This window comes from Phodopus roborovskii, unplaced genomic scaffold (genome assembly GCF_943737965.1).
Source record: "Phodopus roborovskii unplaced genomic scaffold, PHOROB, whole genome shotgun sequence".
Classification (NCBI taxonomy): Eukaryota; Metazoa; Chordata; class Mammalia; order Rodentia; family Cricetidae; genus Phodopus; species Phodopus roborovskii.
The window spans coordinates 31,766,154-31,782,379 of record NW_026126433.1 but is presented as its reverse complement, the minus strand read 5'-3'; the positions used below and the strand labels follow the sequence as shown (position 1 = coordinate 31,782,379).

At 37.6% G+C, this 16,226-nt stretch overlaps 1 protein-coding gene across 3 annotated transcripts in view; it reads left to right on the top strand.

The window, feature by feature from the left end:
- Positions 1-16,179, top strand: part of Rabgap1l (RAB GTPase activating protein 1 like) — a 569,277-nt gene extending 553,098 nt beyond the window's left edge. For all 3 annotated transcript variants that reach the window (XM_051186069.1, XM_051186071.1, XM_051186070.1), the window contains exons 23-26: positions 527-610; positions 4,364-4,435; positions 8,113-8,310; positions 10,953-16,179. In XM_051186069.1, the coding sequence (XP_051042026.1) occupies positions 527-610; positions 4,364-4,435; positions 8,113-8,310; positions 10,953-11,105 (507 nt within the window). In that variant the 3' untranslated portion in view covers positions 11,106-16,179. The remainder of the gene's footprint in view (positions 1-526; positions 611-4,363; positions 4,436-8,112; positions 8,311-10,952) is intronic.
- The last annotated feature ends 47 nt before the right edge of the window (positions 16,180-16,226 follow it).

The following is a 16,226-nucleotide window of genomic DNA, read 5'->3' as shown; positions in this document are numbered from 1 at the left end:
AGCACAGTCTTGCCCTGGTAGTTTGCTGTAGACTCATAATAAAGATAGCTTCTGAACTGATACTTAGCAATACTTTTTATCAGGTACTTGGAAAGCAGAAGCAGTTCTATTATAGGACCTCTTATATGTCTTCCACTTTATAGAAAAGAAAGCCTTCTCCATCTCTATAAGTGGTAGGGTTTGGATTATGGAAACCAGGGAGACTTGAATGTAGATGTTTATGGAAATGGATTAACATTTGATTTGAAGGGCTGGAGACATGGCTCAGCAGCTAAGAGCACTTACAAGAGTTCTCAGCATCCAAGTTGAGCAACCCATAACTGTAACTCCAGGTCTAGGGAACCCAACACCCTATTCTGACCTTCACTGGCACCAACACTCATATGCGTACCCTCTATACATACACAGAATTTAAAAAAACTTTGAAAAGAAAACCAAATTTGACTATTCTGATATCTGTCTGTCTCCCGCTTCTCTCCCTCCTGCTTCCCTCCCTCCCTCCCTCCTTCCTGCCCATACCCCTTAGCTAAAAGAAGTCTTCAGGAAACAGCTAGAAAAGGCAGAATACGAGATAAAGAAGACTACAGCTATCATTGCTGAGTATAAACAGGTAATATGCCATGTGGGGTTTTAATTATTTTTTATAAAAGCAATTACTTTCACTTATGTTTTGTTTCTTGTTTCCAAAGAAGATTTCTAGATTTACCAAGAACAGTATCTTACTTACTCTCTACTATGCAGTGGGCAGTGGTTGGATTTGCTGCTGGTAACATGAGAAGCCTAGTTGGCCAATACAATCTGTTGCTTTTTTTAGTGTTGGAGAGCTCCTGTAGGATAGGAAACAGTCCCACTAGTAGGTCACACTAGTAACATTTGCCTCATTGCAAAGCTTAGTAAATATATTAAATGGCAGTAGCTAGGGGAATATGTTACCGTCTCTTCTTATGCTTCAAAATAGTGCTTCCCCCCCCCCCAGGCTGATTATGTAAACTTGCCCTCTGCAAGCTAGCGCTGGCAGAAACTCTTCAGTGGACTTTTAATAGAGAGCTGTCTCTACCTGAAGTTATTCCTGGTTCCCTTACCAGGGTGTTCCTCAAAAGCCTTCACTCCAGTTTTCTCTTGCTGGTAACTGAGCATAGGATAGAGTCCTCAACCTGAGAGACTTTGAATACTTATGTTCTAGGCTTTCAGAATTTACAGTACTACATGTTATTTTCTGACCAAATGACTCTCTTGGGATGTCAGCATATAAAGGATGTTTGTTGACATCTGATATATGCATTTATTGAGTCTGTTTTTATGCATATAAGTGAAATACATGTTTTGTAGAAATTTACATGAAAAAAATACAGAACAAGCTCCCCTTATTTGTACTAACTAGAGGTAATCACTGTATTGATTATTCATCATCATATAAACAAATGCTATATAAATATGTAAAGGGGTAAATTGTGTCATTCTCTTACTTCTTTAGGAGGAACCATTCATATATTAGGAGAATCTTTTTATAAGGCTTCTTCAGGGCTGAGACTGTAGGCCTGTGATAATATATGCATAAATATGCACACACATACATACATGCATACATACATATGTGTATGTAAATATCCTTCCTGTTCATGGAGTATGTATTAGAAATGAGATTTTGGCAGGCATTGGTAGAACATGCTTTTAATCCCAGCACTCAGGAGACAGGCGGAGGATCTCTGTGAGTTCCAGGACAGGTTCCAAAGCAATACAGAGAAACCCTATCTTTAAAAAAATAAAATAAAAAAAAACAAAAAGAAATGATATTTCAGAGTTCTCTTCCACCTTTTATGATGGCAGCATGTTGAATGCTTTTTGATGGTGAAGCTGGAAACTTTAGGGGATCATAAAATGAATTAATCTACTTTCTCTCCTATAGAAATTATTTTTTTATTATTATCCTTTTGTTTTGAGGTAAAGTCTAATGTAGCTCAAGTGGCCAGAAACCTTTAATTATTCAGCCTTAGCTTCCCAGGGCTAGCACTTCAAATGTGTACTTTCACACCATCCCCTAGCTTGTCTTAAAATGGGGGCTAATTTCTGTGCATAGACATAAAGAACTCACTGTATGTGGGGACTGAGGAAGTATCTTTTTTTCTTATTAGTACATGTGTTCCCAGAGCAAGCACAGGAAGCCTTGTTATGAGCATGTTTTGGTTTGAACTGTACTTCAAAGGCTGCACAGGACTTGGAGGCAAGCTGGGTGGAAAATTGGAAAGAAGGATGCTGTGGAGGTAGATTAGTAAGCAGAAAAGCATTTCACTTGGCAGAAGATTCAAATACAGAAGTGAGACAGAAGCCCACATGGCCACATCTGGGCTGAAGAGTTGTAGAAAGTGGCTGCTGGTGGATGTACTGTTGGCACTATTTACATCTAGTGAGGAGTATGGAGCCAGTGAGGGAGATCCACAGGCAGGAACACAGCCCATATTAAAAGTGAGAAGAAATGGGACCCAAAGCCAAAATAAGTGTCTTAGTTAGGGTTTCTATTATTGTGAAGAAACGCCATGACCACAAAAATTCTAACAAAGGAAAACATTTAACTGGTACTGGCTTACAGTTTCAGAGGTTTAGTCCATTATGATCATGGCAGGAAGTATGGCAACATGCAGGCAAACATGGTGCTGGAGAAGGAGCCAAGAGTTCTACATCTGGATCAGTAGGCAGCAGGAAGAAAATGCCATATTGGGGCTAGCTTGAGCATCTGAGACCTCAAAGCCCACCCCAGTGACACACTTCCTCCAAAAATACCTCAGTACTCCAATATGGCCACATCTCCTAATAGTGTCACTCCCTGGTGACTAAGCATTCGAACACTGCGGGGGCCATTCCTATTCAAACCACCATAGTGAGTAATAATTAAAACATAGGAGACACAAGGGTTTGTTATGGGTTGGTTCGTTTGTTTTTCTAGAAAGGACAAAGGTAATTCTGAGATTTTTTTATGGTATTAAATGGAAATCAGCATAGTAAACATTAAGAATGTGTGTGCTGGAACCTGTTGCCACATGCAAATGCATTTTTAATGGCCACATTATACTATAGGTGGCTACTAATTCTGGATGCACGACCATACTAGGCTTTTAACATGGGTTCTGAACTCAGGTCCTCATCCTTGTGTAAGTTTAAAAAAAAATTATTTTTTTTTTGAGGGGCTAGAGAAGATGGCTCAGCAGTTAAGAATACTTGTTGCTCTTACAAAAGGCCTGGGTTTATTTCCCAGCACCTACATGGTAACTCACAACCATCTATAACTCTAGTTCTAGGGGATCCAATGCTTTCTTGTAACCTCTATGGACACTGGGCACAAATTGGATACACTCAGACAAAACACTCATCTACATAAAATAAATAAGTCTAGTTAGGTTATATATGTTACTAGTCCAGTGTACACTTTAAAATTTGATATTCCTTGCTTTTCATTCAAGTTTCTATTTTTTTTTCACATGTGTTTTAAGATTATTTTCATGCTGGGCATTGGTGGCACACACCTTAATCCCAGCACTTGGGAGGCAGAGGCAGGATGATCTCTGTGAGTTCTAGGCCAGCCTGTTCAACAGAGCAAGTTCCAGGACAGGCTCCAAAGCAATACAGAGGCACCCTGCCTTGAAAAACAAAAAACAACAACAAAAAACAAACAAACAAAAAAGATTTATTTTCATTTATTTTTGTAAAAGAAAAGATTCTTGTTTCAGTCAGTAGGTTTAAACATTCTACTTTTAAATTATTTTCACCATGGAAAGCATTTCTTTCTATTTGTTTCCACCAATACTGTATTTGAGAACCAACTATCAAATAGATTATTAGTAAATGTGGGACTTCCTACTGGTCTGGTGCTAAATAGTTCAAGACCCTGCACATCCATTGTTTTTGTTTGATTATTGTAGAATAGCACTGGTTTCCATGAAGGAGCTAAGTGATTCTTAAGGAAACTTTTATGATTGAAAAAGAGATATTCTGAAGCCCATTGGGAATTGTTGCTGGTTCAGAGTTCTTTTCATTGAGTCCCCAGTATAACACCTTGTACAGAGTAGATTCTCAATAGAGATTCTATAGGTGATTCCACGGGGAGGCTGTGAATTCATTATAGATAGCCACAGAAAGCTAGTGACAGCAAGAGCCCAGTCTACCCTGTAATATGTTTCTCCTGATTGAGTTATGCTTCACACATGGAGTTCAAAGACCTTCTGCTTATTTCAGAAATGAGTAGGTTTGCAATGCTGCTGCTTTGCAAAATGTACCCCAGGATCTGGCATGCTAGTGTGTTTTGTGAGTTGATAAAGTTATGTCAGCAATCATACTGTTTTCTAGTAAATAAACCCTTCTCTGCCCTTAGATATGTTCTCAGTTAAGCACCAGACTGGAAAAACAGCAAGCAGCCAGCAAGGAGGAGCTGGAAGTAGTAAAGGTAAGAAGTGGTCTACTTCTGTGATGTAATTTCTTCCAAATCCATCCTCAGCGACCCTTCTCCCCATTTTGTGTAATACACTCAGACACTATGAAGAGTCTCAGTCCTCTTCCCTACCACAGAGATGTCTTTCCTGACATTTATGTTCCTATAGGGGTAGGTAGCAGGAAAAGAGAGAATATGTGAGTCCAGAATCTTGTGTCTTTCTTGGGTGGTAAGAACCTGAGATGCTCAACAGCTCACATTTGACTATGGTCTGAATTGACTGTCTTCCATTTGGAGTTCTGCACGGTCATCTTGATACTCTCTGAAACAGCAAACAACATTGGCTGGAAAAACACTTGTCAGTAACCAACTGATTCAGCAAACAAATATTTTTAAAATAAAACATTGTAAAATATAATAAGATAAAATAAAAATGATCACATTGGAGTTTGGCAAGGCAAACAGAAGGAAAAGGGCCCAAAGTAAGGCACAAGAATCAGAGACCCACTCATTCTCACACTCAGAAATCCCATAAAAATGGTTTTCTAGAGAGAATGTATACCAGTTACTTTTATGCTGCCCCCTGGTGGGTAAAACTCCTTATGTCATTTCTGTACTTGAGAAAAGTGTTCTTATTTGTTTGTTTGCTGGCTTTGGTTTGGTTTGGTTTGATTATTTAAATTTTCTTTTGGGGTGGTGCTGCAGGAGTGAGGGGAGAATATAGAGAGACTGGGAGGTGAGGGGAATTAGGGTGCAAGATAGGAAATTCCCAAAGAATCAATAAAGAAATTGTTTAATTTATTTAAAAAGGAATAAAAGACATGGGAACAGTGAATATGATCAAGACAATTTGTACAAAAACTCTCAAAGAACTAATAAAAGTAACAGTATACCAAATGGATTTTTAAAATAATATCAATATGTAATATATTCTTAAAAACACCAATAGAATACAGTGCTAATTTACCAGATATCTTTCTGTTTGAACATATTCATGTTTCATAAGTGCATCCTAGGCAATTTAGCATTTAATAGGATCAAAAAGCTAACTTATCTAATCTTGGTTTTCTTCAACATAAACATTGCCTATGTCATAAGATAATTTTAGAGGTTAAATAAGATAATTTATATAAAGTACTTAGATTTATTTGGGGGGACAATATATTTTATATATCCTGCAAAACAAGTCACACGCACAAACAACATTTAGAGGACAGTTCTGCGTTAGTTTATGCTGACAGTCAGAGCTGTAGAGAAGACACTAAAGAACTTCAGGCCAGAGGGCTTTGGGAATAATACACGTTGCATAGAATTCAGTTACAGAGAAAGATTTAAAAGAATATTCTGGGGAAGCAATGTGGATGAAGACACAGAATCAGCGTTTTAGTTATTCATTAGAGAAGACATGTCATTAGGATAAGCAGTGACTAGGAATAAAGAAAAACAAGAAGGTAAGATTAGCTAATAAAAAGTGTTGGCATCCTAAAAGAGAAAGGTGAATTTGTATCAGCCACAGAAGAGTGACTAACATTTAAAGAGCATGCTGTTCACACCAAGGCTTTATATGCATCTTCCCTGTAGCCTTATACCTTTCCTAAGAAACAGACATGACTGTCTTCTAGTGGTTGTGAGGAGGCCCCTAACAGGTAGCTCATTGGTTGAATTAGAGTGCTAGTAAGCAATAGAAATGGGATTTAAACTCAGAGGCAGACTCTAATCCATATTCTTGGTCATTAGCCTCCAGTGCTGCGTCTGCACCTCATTTGGTATGGTGTACCAGTTTGATTCTCGTGTCCTATAATGCTGTGACATCTCCAGTTCATCCTCCATACTGTAATCACAATGATCGTGCCCATATACAAATTTTACTGCATCACTCTGTGTGTGTTTATACTTAAACATGTAACCAACTCAAAAGAACACTGGCTTAAACACATAAGATAATGTATTTTTTACAAAGCAGCCTAGGACTAGAGAAATGGATCTTCGGTCAATGGTGAACCATGCCCACATTATCCTAGTAAAAGTAACACCATTACCTTGAAAATGGAGTTCCTTTTGTTCACTATACCCCTAGGGCTTCCATCTTCAAGGTCACATAAACACCACATTATTGACTGAAGCTTATACCAACATTCCAACATTCCAACACTCCAAAGAAGAACTTTAGGCCAGCGGAGATGCAAAGATAGAACAACAACATTTTCCAGCAGATCACAATCTTCCTAAGCAAGCAGCCTTAGAAACCTTCTGAACTATATTTCTGCTTACATATCAGAACTTAATGCATGGTTACACTTAACTGCAAAGGAGTCTAAGAAGTATCCACCACTTGTCTGGCCATGCTTCCTGAGCGAATAAAATCAGGGTTTTATTACTAAGAAAGGAGAGGATATTGGATAGGAGTTAGCATTATCCACCACACTTATCTACCAGGTCCCAGCTCCATAGAATGGGTGAATCTATCTTTGTCATATAGCAAAGGGCTGGTAGAAAGACTCACTCATGGTATATAAGGACCTTTACACCAGGCCACAAAGAAATCTGATTTCTCACTTCTAGCTGCTGTGTCACCTGTACTCTGCCTGCCCATTTCAGATTCCTTGAGTTCTATGAAGGTATTCTCTGTGTTATTTTCTCTGACAAAATATTATCCTCCTTTTTGTGACATAAGCCTATTCTTTTATTTTATTCAACTTAATGAAATTGTTTATCTAAGAGTAGATGCTCTCCATTGTAGACCAATTACCTAGCATGCACTAGGCCCCTTGTTCAATATCAAGGAACAATCCCTATCCCAAGACAGATGAAAGAGGTTGCATAGGTTGCTTACCTAGCTTTGTAATTTTCCATCATTTATAATCTAATAAAAAGTCAGTATGCATCTTACTTAATCATCAAAAGTACTTAGTCAACAATAAAATATGGCAGGTATTTAGTGTGTTTTATTTTGTGCCAGAACTAGGCTAATTTTTGCTATAGGTTAAATAAGAGGTTGAAAGTGTTGTTTTTTAATGTGTCTAGTGAGTATTACTCAACAGTAATGAGAAGAGTAGATTATGGACAAAATGAAAGACAAACTGGAGTGGATTGGAGAGGTGAGACTAAAAGACTTGGAGCTGAACTGAGAAATGCTAGAAGATGTCAAATCAAGAATCTAATGATTGAGTGCCAGGATGTTGTAGAAGCTAATGAAGAGATAGCACCAAAGCTTTCAGATGTATGGTGAAGTTACTCTGTGTATATGTCAAAGAACTATGGTTAATATTATGGATGAACACATTGAGCTTCATACAACAGTGGGCTTCAGAATAAAAGAGTGGTTAATATACTTTATTTTTTAAAATTTTAGTGAAACAACAAACAGCGCTCTCTTGAAAAGAATAGCTTGTTTGGTGGGGTGGGCATGGCCAGCAATGGGAGCATGCAGTTGTATCACCTTTATTCTCTTAAGCAATGATGTTTGTCTTTGCTGAAAGCCAAACAAAAGGACGTGCAAGCGGAGTACCTGTTGTGGGACAGGTGGATTTTGTGCTGACTGTGACCATCTGGTGACAGCACAAGTCCAACAGTCTCTTCAGAAACAGGACAGTGTTTGAAGACTGCACCATCTTTAAAAATCATGTATTTTGGAAAATTGTTTAGCTAATAGAATACAGTTTAATGTTGGGTGTCTCTGTTGTATATTTCAGGGGAAGATGATGGCATGCAAACATTGCAGTGACATTTTTAGCAAGGAAGGAGCTTTAAAGCCAGCAGCAATAAGTGGAGAGGACCAGGGAACTGAAGCCGACGATGAGAAGCACTCACTTAAGAAGCAGCTAAGGGAGACGGAGCTGGAGCTGGCACAAACTAAACTGCAGCTAGTGGAAGCCAAGTGCAAAATTCAGGTTGGTGATTGATGTAAGGTCAAAAGGTCACAACACAACAACCCATTGATTGGTAGAGGGTCAAACAGTCACAACACAAACAACCCTTTAACTCTGGGATTTATACAACCATAGACACACAGAGTAGGTCTACAAATCCAACGTGCACTGACAGTAAGTCATGAAAAGTTTTTTTTTTTTTTTAATGTATTTAATGTACATTGGTGTGAGGGTGTCAGATCCCTTAGAACTGGAGTTACAGACAGTTGTGAGCTGCCATGTGGGTGCTGGGAATTGAACCCCAATCCTCTGGAAGAGAAGACAGTGCTCTTAACCACTGAACCATCTCTACAGCCCTGGAAAGTTTTGTTTTTAAACAATTCTAATGTACATATAATTTTACCATTGATTGAAGATGAAAATAAATTTGGTTCATAAGATAGCATACTTATTTTGATAAAATAATTTTGCCTGGATATTTCATACTACAGGACAGAAGAGATATTCTCAGTGTTTCAGAGTTGATTCATATTTTAATTTTGTAATTATCAATTCTGAAAATGCCACTTCACATAAATACATAATACCAAGATGTCAGAAATACGTTTGGAGAAACTGTAAGTTCTGTTCTAATTTCAAGACAAAATTCATTTCATGGCTTGTTTTTAATGAAACTTGTCAACAACTCAAACAGCTTATTTATTTGTTTATCTATTTATTTATTTTTGTATGTGTGTACCTATGTGTGTGCTTGTGCCTGTGTGTATGAGTGTGTGCATGTGTATGAGTGTGTGTGTGTGTGTGTGTGTGTGTGTGTGTGTGTGTTTTGCTTAGATGCACCACATGTGCATTACCTATGGAGGACAGAAAAAGGCATTGGATGCCCAGGAAATGGATGGCATTTTACAGATGGCTGTGAGCTATCATGTGGGTACTGGGAATTGAATATGGGTTCTCCAGAAGTGCTCTTTACCATTGAGCCATCTCAGTAGCCCTCAAACAACATTCTTTTGAAACCAAACATGTCTAACACAATATAATCCAAAGACATATTAATTTGATATTTATGTGCTGAGAAATGATAGAAAATAGTAAGAATTATTTCCATAAATTTATTACTACTCTTTCTTTGTTCCTCTTTTTTTTTTTTTTTTTTTTTTTTTTTTTTTTTTTTGTTTCTTGTTTGTTTTTGTTTTTCAAGATAGGGTTTCTCAGCAGATCTCTGGCTGTCCTGGAACTAGCTCTGTAGATCAGACTGGCCTCAAAGTCTCATAGAGATATCCACCTGTCCCTGCCTCCCAAGTGCTGGGATTAAAGGCATTCGCCATCACTGCCCAGCAGATCACTATGTTTCTATAAGAACAGAAAGTTTTGTATGTACAATGAAAAAAAAAAAAAAAAACCTCTGTAACACTTAGCATACAGTTGTCTAAAATCTGAGCCAAAGTGTTTGAAGTAGCATTTGTTGGTGCAGCTTGACATGATGGCCTGCCCAGTGCAACATGCACATGTTGTGTTCAGAATCAAGGCTGATGTGAAGTCAGATAATGGATATGGGCAAGTACAGACAGAAACACCTCAGATTCATTATGCATTTGGTTTTAAATTAATTTTTTAACATTGCCAAACTTTTGTCATGCCCTTCCCCACCCCTGCATTCTGTTACTTGGTGGAAGGTCTCAACCCATGCTTGACTAAGCTTGACTAAGACAGACATTGAGGCACCTACCTTTAATTCCAGCACTCAGTAGGTGGATCTCTGGGAGTCTGAGGCCACCCAGGGCTATGTAGTGAGACTCTGTTCTTTAAAAAGAAGCTGGTCTTTAGAATACTGTCTTTGCTGAGAGTCACGATGATCCTGCATGTGGCATATTTCGTATCCCTGATGTGTCCTGTGCCATCACATCTTATAGCATGACTCATAGACACAAACATAGTTTAAACTAATTTACAATGATTAAAGTTATATTTTGTGAGAACTTAGTAGTGTGATTTTCCCCCAGTTTACCCTGAAATGTTTGTCTTGGGTCCTTCATTTTGGTTGGCTGATCTGAAAAGGATGGGTCAATCCCCTCTATTGTTCTTATCTTCACAAGACAAGCTATTTCCACTCTTTCCTTTGGAGTTTTTTGTTGTTGTTGTTTTTGTTTTGTTTTGTTTTTTTTCCTCAGCTGATTTTGCCAGATTCCTTTTCCATTCCCTCTGCTTTGGATAATAGCAATTAGAAAAAATGCCTGACTTCCTGGTGGGCTGATCTGTTTGCTTTTTACCAGTAACCCCACCCTGAGGCTACTTTAGGGATCCTTAACAGTGTTTAGTCTGGATCCTGAATGTTCTCAAGGGCAGTTTTTTAATTGAAATACATTTGTACTCATATTTATTTGTGGTTTTAAACATGTAGTCTCCAATTGCAACCTAAACCCCAAATTTGGATCTAAATGGCAGGGAGGTAGGGGAAATAAAATGTGGTTAATTTCACCATTCATAGAAATCTTGGATTTTCATTGTTAATTGTTTTAGCTCTCAACTTTTCTCTTCCATTAGGAAGCCAGCTGAATGTCTCCTGGGCTTTGAGGGAGGGAGGGCTACAAAGGCCTGGTGAATCTAAACAGTGTCTCTTAATTTCTTAATTTATGTAACCTGTGATCTTCTTCTTCCATTAGGAACTTGAGCATCAGAGAGGAGCACTTATGAATGAAATACAAGCTGCAAAAAACTCTTGGTTTAGCAAAACCCTGAACTCTATCAAAACAGCCACAGGCACCCAGCCACTACAGCCACCACAGGTTCCGCAGCCACCCAAGGAAAGCACATAGCTCCAACCTCAGTGGAGCACAGAGCACAATGATCAAAACAACAGACACCGAGAATTCTTCCCGTTGTCCCTTTGTAAGAAAGTAAAGGAGACCAGAAAGCAAGTTAGGATCTTTAGTAGCACTGTCTTTCGTGTATGACATTTTTCAAAGGGATGATATTTAAGCCAGCCTGATTTGTGTTGAATATCTATTTCTGAGCTTCTTCATGGAAAGCCACATTCAGATCCATCGTAGTATTACACATTGTTTTATATGCCTGAAATTTAGTTGGAAATAAGTAATCTAGAACTAAATGCTTTTCATTTAGAATTAATTATTCATAATAATTTTTATGTCACATAAAAATGGAGACATGTTATTCCAAGGTTAAAATGGTAAGATCTTTGTCACAGAATTCTGTTTTTCAAGGGAAACTAAACTGCTTAAACTTTCCAGGATTATTCAGATAAAGCACACTGTGGGATCACACATGGCCACTGACAGGTTTTGCACTGAAAGTGACTTCCAGAGTAGTGCTACGCCTGTCCCAAGAAAAGAACAGACTAGGGTTGGCTTCAGAGTTTTCCCCTAAATTATTTTGAGTTGGATACATTTTTAAATGGAGTGCCAAGATCCGTGGAGTAGATGGGCTACTGCACTCTAGGTAAACGGAGACTCCAGTAAATGTGCAATAAAGTCATGTGGCTCTGGGGTCCCAGCAGGTCCACTTAAGGAACTCCACATGGGGCTCATTCTCCTGATGTGCCTTTGTGTGAACACAGAGGTGACTTGTGGCTAATGTATCCTCAAAGACAATGGATAGTGTAAGTTGCAGACCTAGTGACCCCTCACTGGAGAAGTCTCAGAAGGTCTGTGTTAGGCATTGCACTTTGAGTGGAACAGTGATGATTCATTCATTGTATGCTAACAAACTTGTTAAAGCAAACACTGATGTTCTGTATTTTGTTAAAGGCTGTGATATTGCCAACGAAGTTGAAGAGAGCTTCCTAGCACCTTAGTGTTAGGCAACTTTCCTAACTTCTCCCTTACCCTAAACAGTGTGCCCTACACACCTGGGAATAAAGGAAAACAAGTCCATTTTCACATTTTTGATTGACTAAACCTTTATAGAAATACTTAACTCATGGAAAGGCAAGGTTGCTGTTAAAAAAAATGGTGCAAATATTTTTTTCAATTATATTTGACTGTATAAATAGCCCTTACAAGAAATTCTTTGATAAGAACAAAACTAATTTTTCCATTTCCTAAGATGCTATGGAAGTTTCTGGTCCCTTTACAGCAACCAAACTACTGTCAGTTATGTATAGTAACACTTATTTATTTTCCTCTTTGGCTCTATAAGCATAATATTTCCAAAGCATCTTAAACTATGTAGTGCCAGAGAAGTTCTCCTCTGTGCCATATGTTGTAGCTGTAATAACACACTCTAAGAGGTAAGCCTCAGACAGAGCACGTTACCCCCACCTTCAAGTTGCACATGATAGAGCCTTTCCTCTAAAATCGCTTTTGAGTTCTCGTAAGTGAAGTTTCTTTAATCTCTAAATGTTTCTATTATCTACAGGCCATAAAACTGATATAATTGTTTGATATGTTACCCTTATCAGACAATACTCTCCATATAGAAATTTTTGTTTTAGTTCTGGTGTCTTTCATCAGAAGGTTCATTTCTTTTTATCAAAAGGCAGTAACCCAACACTCTAGTTATTGCTAACTTAACATTCCCTACATAGTGGTTTGGCTATAATGGCTAGACCATTACATGGTTTCTGTCAATCATTTAGTGCAGCCAGTTAGCTTTACTGGTACTGTGCACTAGGACTCCAGCAAGCCCTGGACAAGTCACTTTTTCAAATGGCCAGCTAAATTAAGGTGTACTTTTATGAACTTCTAATACCACTCACAGCTCTTTTTAACTTCTGAGAATAAATACATTCCACAGAGTACCTAAGTTGCATAATCTTCATAAGTGGTAAATGAGGGAAACAGAATGGCTCTGGATCAAAGACCTATTCCAGTTCATGGCCCCTTTGCTTTTTCTCTTCAAACAAAATCACCAGGAGCATATATTTTAAGAGGTAAATCTATCTTGTAAGTTTCTATTTAACTCTTACAAAAGGCATAATGGTAGTACATAATCCTCTTTGTTTTCCAGTACCATATGACACTTGGGCATATATATTCGTATTTTGGTATTATGTCTAAATTGCCTGCATTACACCATCTTTGAATTAGTAGCAAAAGTAAAGATTGGAAAGAAAATTCAGGAGGAAATGTGATTTCTTGTTCACTATTTCACCATAGCAATGCCCCTATACATTCCTCACTATTGCTTAAGAACTTCAGAATACAAACATAAAGTCAGTTCTCATCATAATTTCACTTACTTTTTTATATATTTGAGAATTGCAACTTTCTTTTCTTGAGACAGGTTCTTAGAACTTTCCCACTTCAGCCTTCCAAGCATTGAGATTATAGGCAGGCACCATAACGGCTAAAATTATTCTCTTGAATTCCTTATAGAAAAAAGATAAACCAGCCAAGTATCCAAGATATCTTTCAAACATGGTACTTTTATCCTTTCCCAAGATTTACATGATATAAAACACTCTTCTAAAAATGCTAATATTTACAGCATCTGGAAGTGATCATTTCTCTTTTCATTGAGTTCTACACAATGAAGATTCAACTCATTCATTGGCTTGTATAACTTGATGGTCTCATTTAATGTATTTTCAAAAGCTGAAAGGCACCACACTGTAATTTTGGAGTGCCAATGTTTGGCGCACATCCTGAGCCCAAGTCACAGTTTGGTTATTTTAGTACATATAATTTAATGCAAAAGAAGTCTTGGTTCACTACACTTCAGTATATTAGTCCATATCAGAAACAGTAATAGGAATGCCACATAGGCCTGCAGCCTATATTTTCATACAGTAGCTGTTGTCCTCTCACCATCTGTTAAATTAGTGATTTCTTTTTCTTTGGCTTTCTTGAATCTACCTGATAAAGTTGAAAAATCCCCTTTGTACTGATGATGAAAGTTTAGTTTTTGCTTCATTTGTTTTTTTAAAATGTTCACTTTTTTCCTACAGTATATGTTAATTTTTCTCCAACCCCTATTCCATTTCAACTATTTTCCAGTTAGTAATTAGTGGTTTCATATTTTAAAGTAATAAAACTGAATCAATACACAGGTGAGGGGGCACAGCAGATGAAAACATAGACCTTTAAAGTAATCTCTTAGGTCAGGTATCAGTGTTGGTTGTTGTGATACACACCCACAATCTGTGCACTCAAGAGCCTGAAGCACAGGCATGCCTGTGAGGTCAAGGCAATCATGGGCTACACAGGGAGTTCCAAGGTAGCCAGGATTACATAGCAAGGCCCTGTTACAATAAAATAAAATGTTTAGCTAATATCAGGACTGAGCTTTCCTGTGCTCTCAATGAAATCAACTGTGCTAATAATTCACCAACCATGTGCATCCAACACTAAGGTGGTTGTCTGCATTTTAGGATGCCTTTAAGTGGATATTTTAAAAAGACTTAGTTATCTTCTAAGAAAGACACTTAGAAAATGATTGTATTGCATAACTTATTCTTTATAATACTCTATAATAGATGATTCTCTTGCTTTAATATCTAGCAAATGAGATAATGAACAATTGTGTTGTATGGTTTGAATAGTTAGGGGTGCGTTTGCATGTGTGTAGGGTGTGTGTGTGTGTGTGTGTGTGTGTGTGTGTGTGTGTGTGTGTGTGTGTGTGTGTGGTAAAATTTTATAGGGTATCCCTGTTTCTTTTGTTTACCTAGATACCATGCAACCAAATACACATTAGATTTCAAGACTTAGTGATCAAAACTGGAAGCCTGGACAACAGCTCTGTGGTCTGTTTCCAATGACCAAGCATAAAACTCTGTCTAGTCTTTGTGCTGAGGGTCACACTGAGCATTCTTCCTTTCTTATGGTGGCTTATATGTAATACACACAAGGCACTTTATGTTACCTACTTCCTTAACTTTTAAACTCTGCAAACATGAGGACCCCCATACAGACTATACCTCCTCAGATGATGCTGATCTTGAATTATAAGACAAATAGATGCTTATAGGATTTAAGTTACTAGTGAGCTGTCCCGTGTATCAGTCTCAATTTCCTCTTAAAACACAAACAAAAACCTACAGCTTGAGCTTACCTCCAATAAAACATGCCACCTGCTATAAAACTGTCCATTAGTGTATACCCCTCATTCTGCCCTCATCTCTGGCTTATCATTAAGTGTATTTGAAAAGTTTTAAGAAAAATGAATCATCGAGAAAATGAACATTACTTTTTATTGGCAATTGATTAATATAAGACTATTTCCACTAAACTACAACTTTGAATTACTATATTACATACAGAAAAGGGTCAAAGAAACTGATTTGTGATATAAGGTCATGAAAGCACAAGAATAAAGCAGGAGATGATCCCAGGATCCAACGTGTCCCAATAGCCTTCTACATTGGTTTCACCATTCTTGGCATTTTGCCTAATGCATGAATTTTTAGTTCAAATTAGGGAGAAAGCTTTTGTCATCCCCATTCCTTTCTTTCCAACTCCTGCCTTTGCCTTACTGAGGAGGTAGTACAAGCCTATGCTGTTTTTATGAGACATGGTTTTATCCAGCATCTACAGTGAAAATAGGTTAGAATAAAGGAGTTGATTAGTTTGGGAGTGCTAATTGACTATAAAAATCAACATTAGCCATCAATCTCTTCCTCTATAAACAATGACCAATTAGTTGTTTCCATAATGCCATGTATTATGTATAGTACTCTATTAATGTAAATGTGATGCTTGTTAAGAAAGTGCAATTTATTGTACATTGTCTCAATAAATGTTTACTTTTATAATTGTTATGAACTTGAATCAGATTGGTATCTTGTGTAGATGTGTGAATGAAACCTTGTGAATAAACAAACGTGACCAAGAAAGTAACAAGGTGGCTGTTTTTGTGAGCCAGTGATGTTTTTGATGCTTTGTGTTGCCCATTAAGTTCCATTAAACAGTAATAAACATTTGTTTTAAAGTCCATATGTCTGACTTTTTTCAAGTTGACTTTATTTTGAATCATCTGAC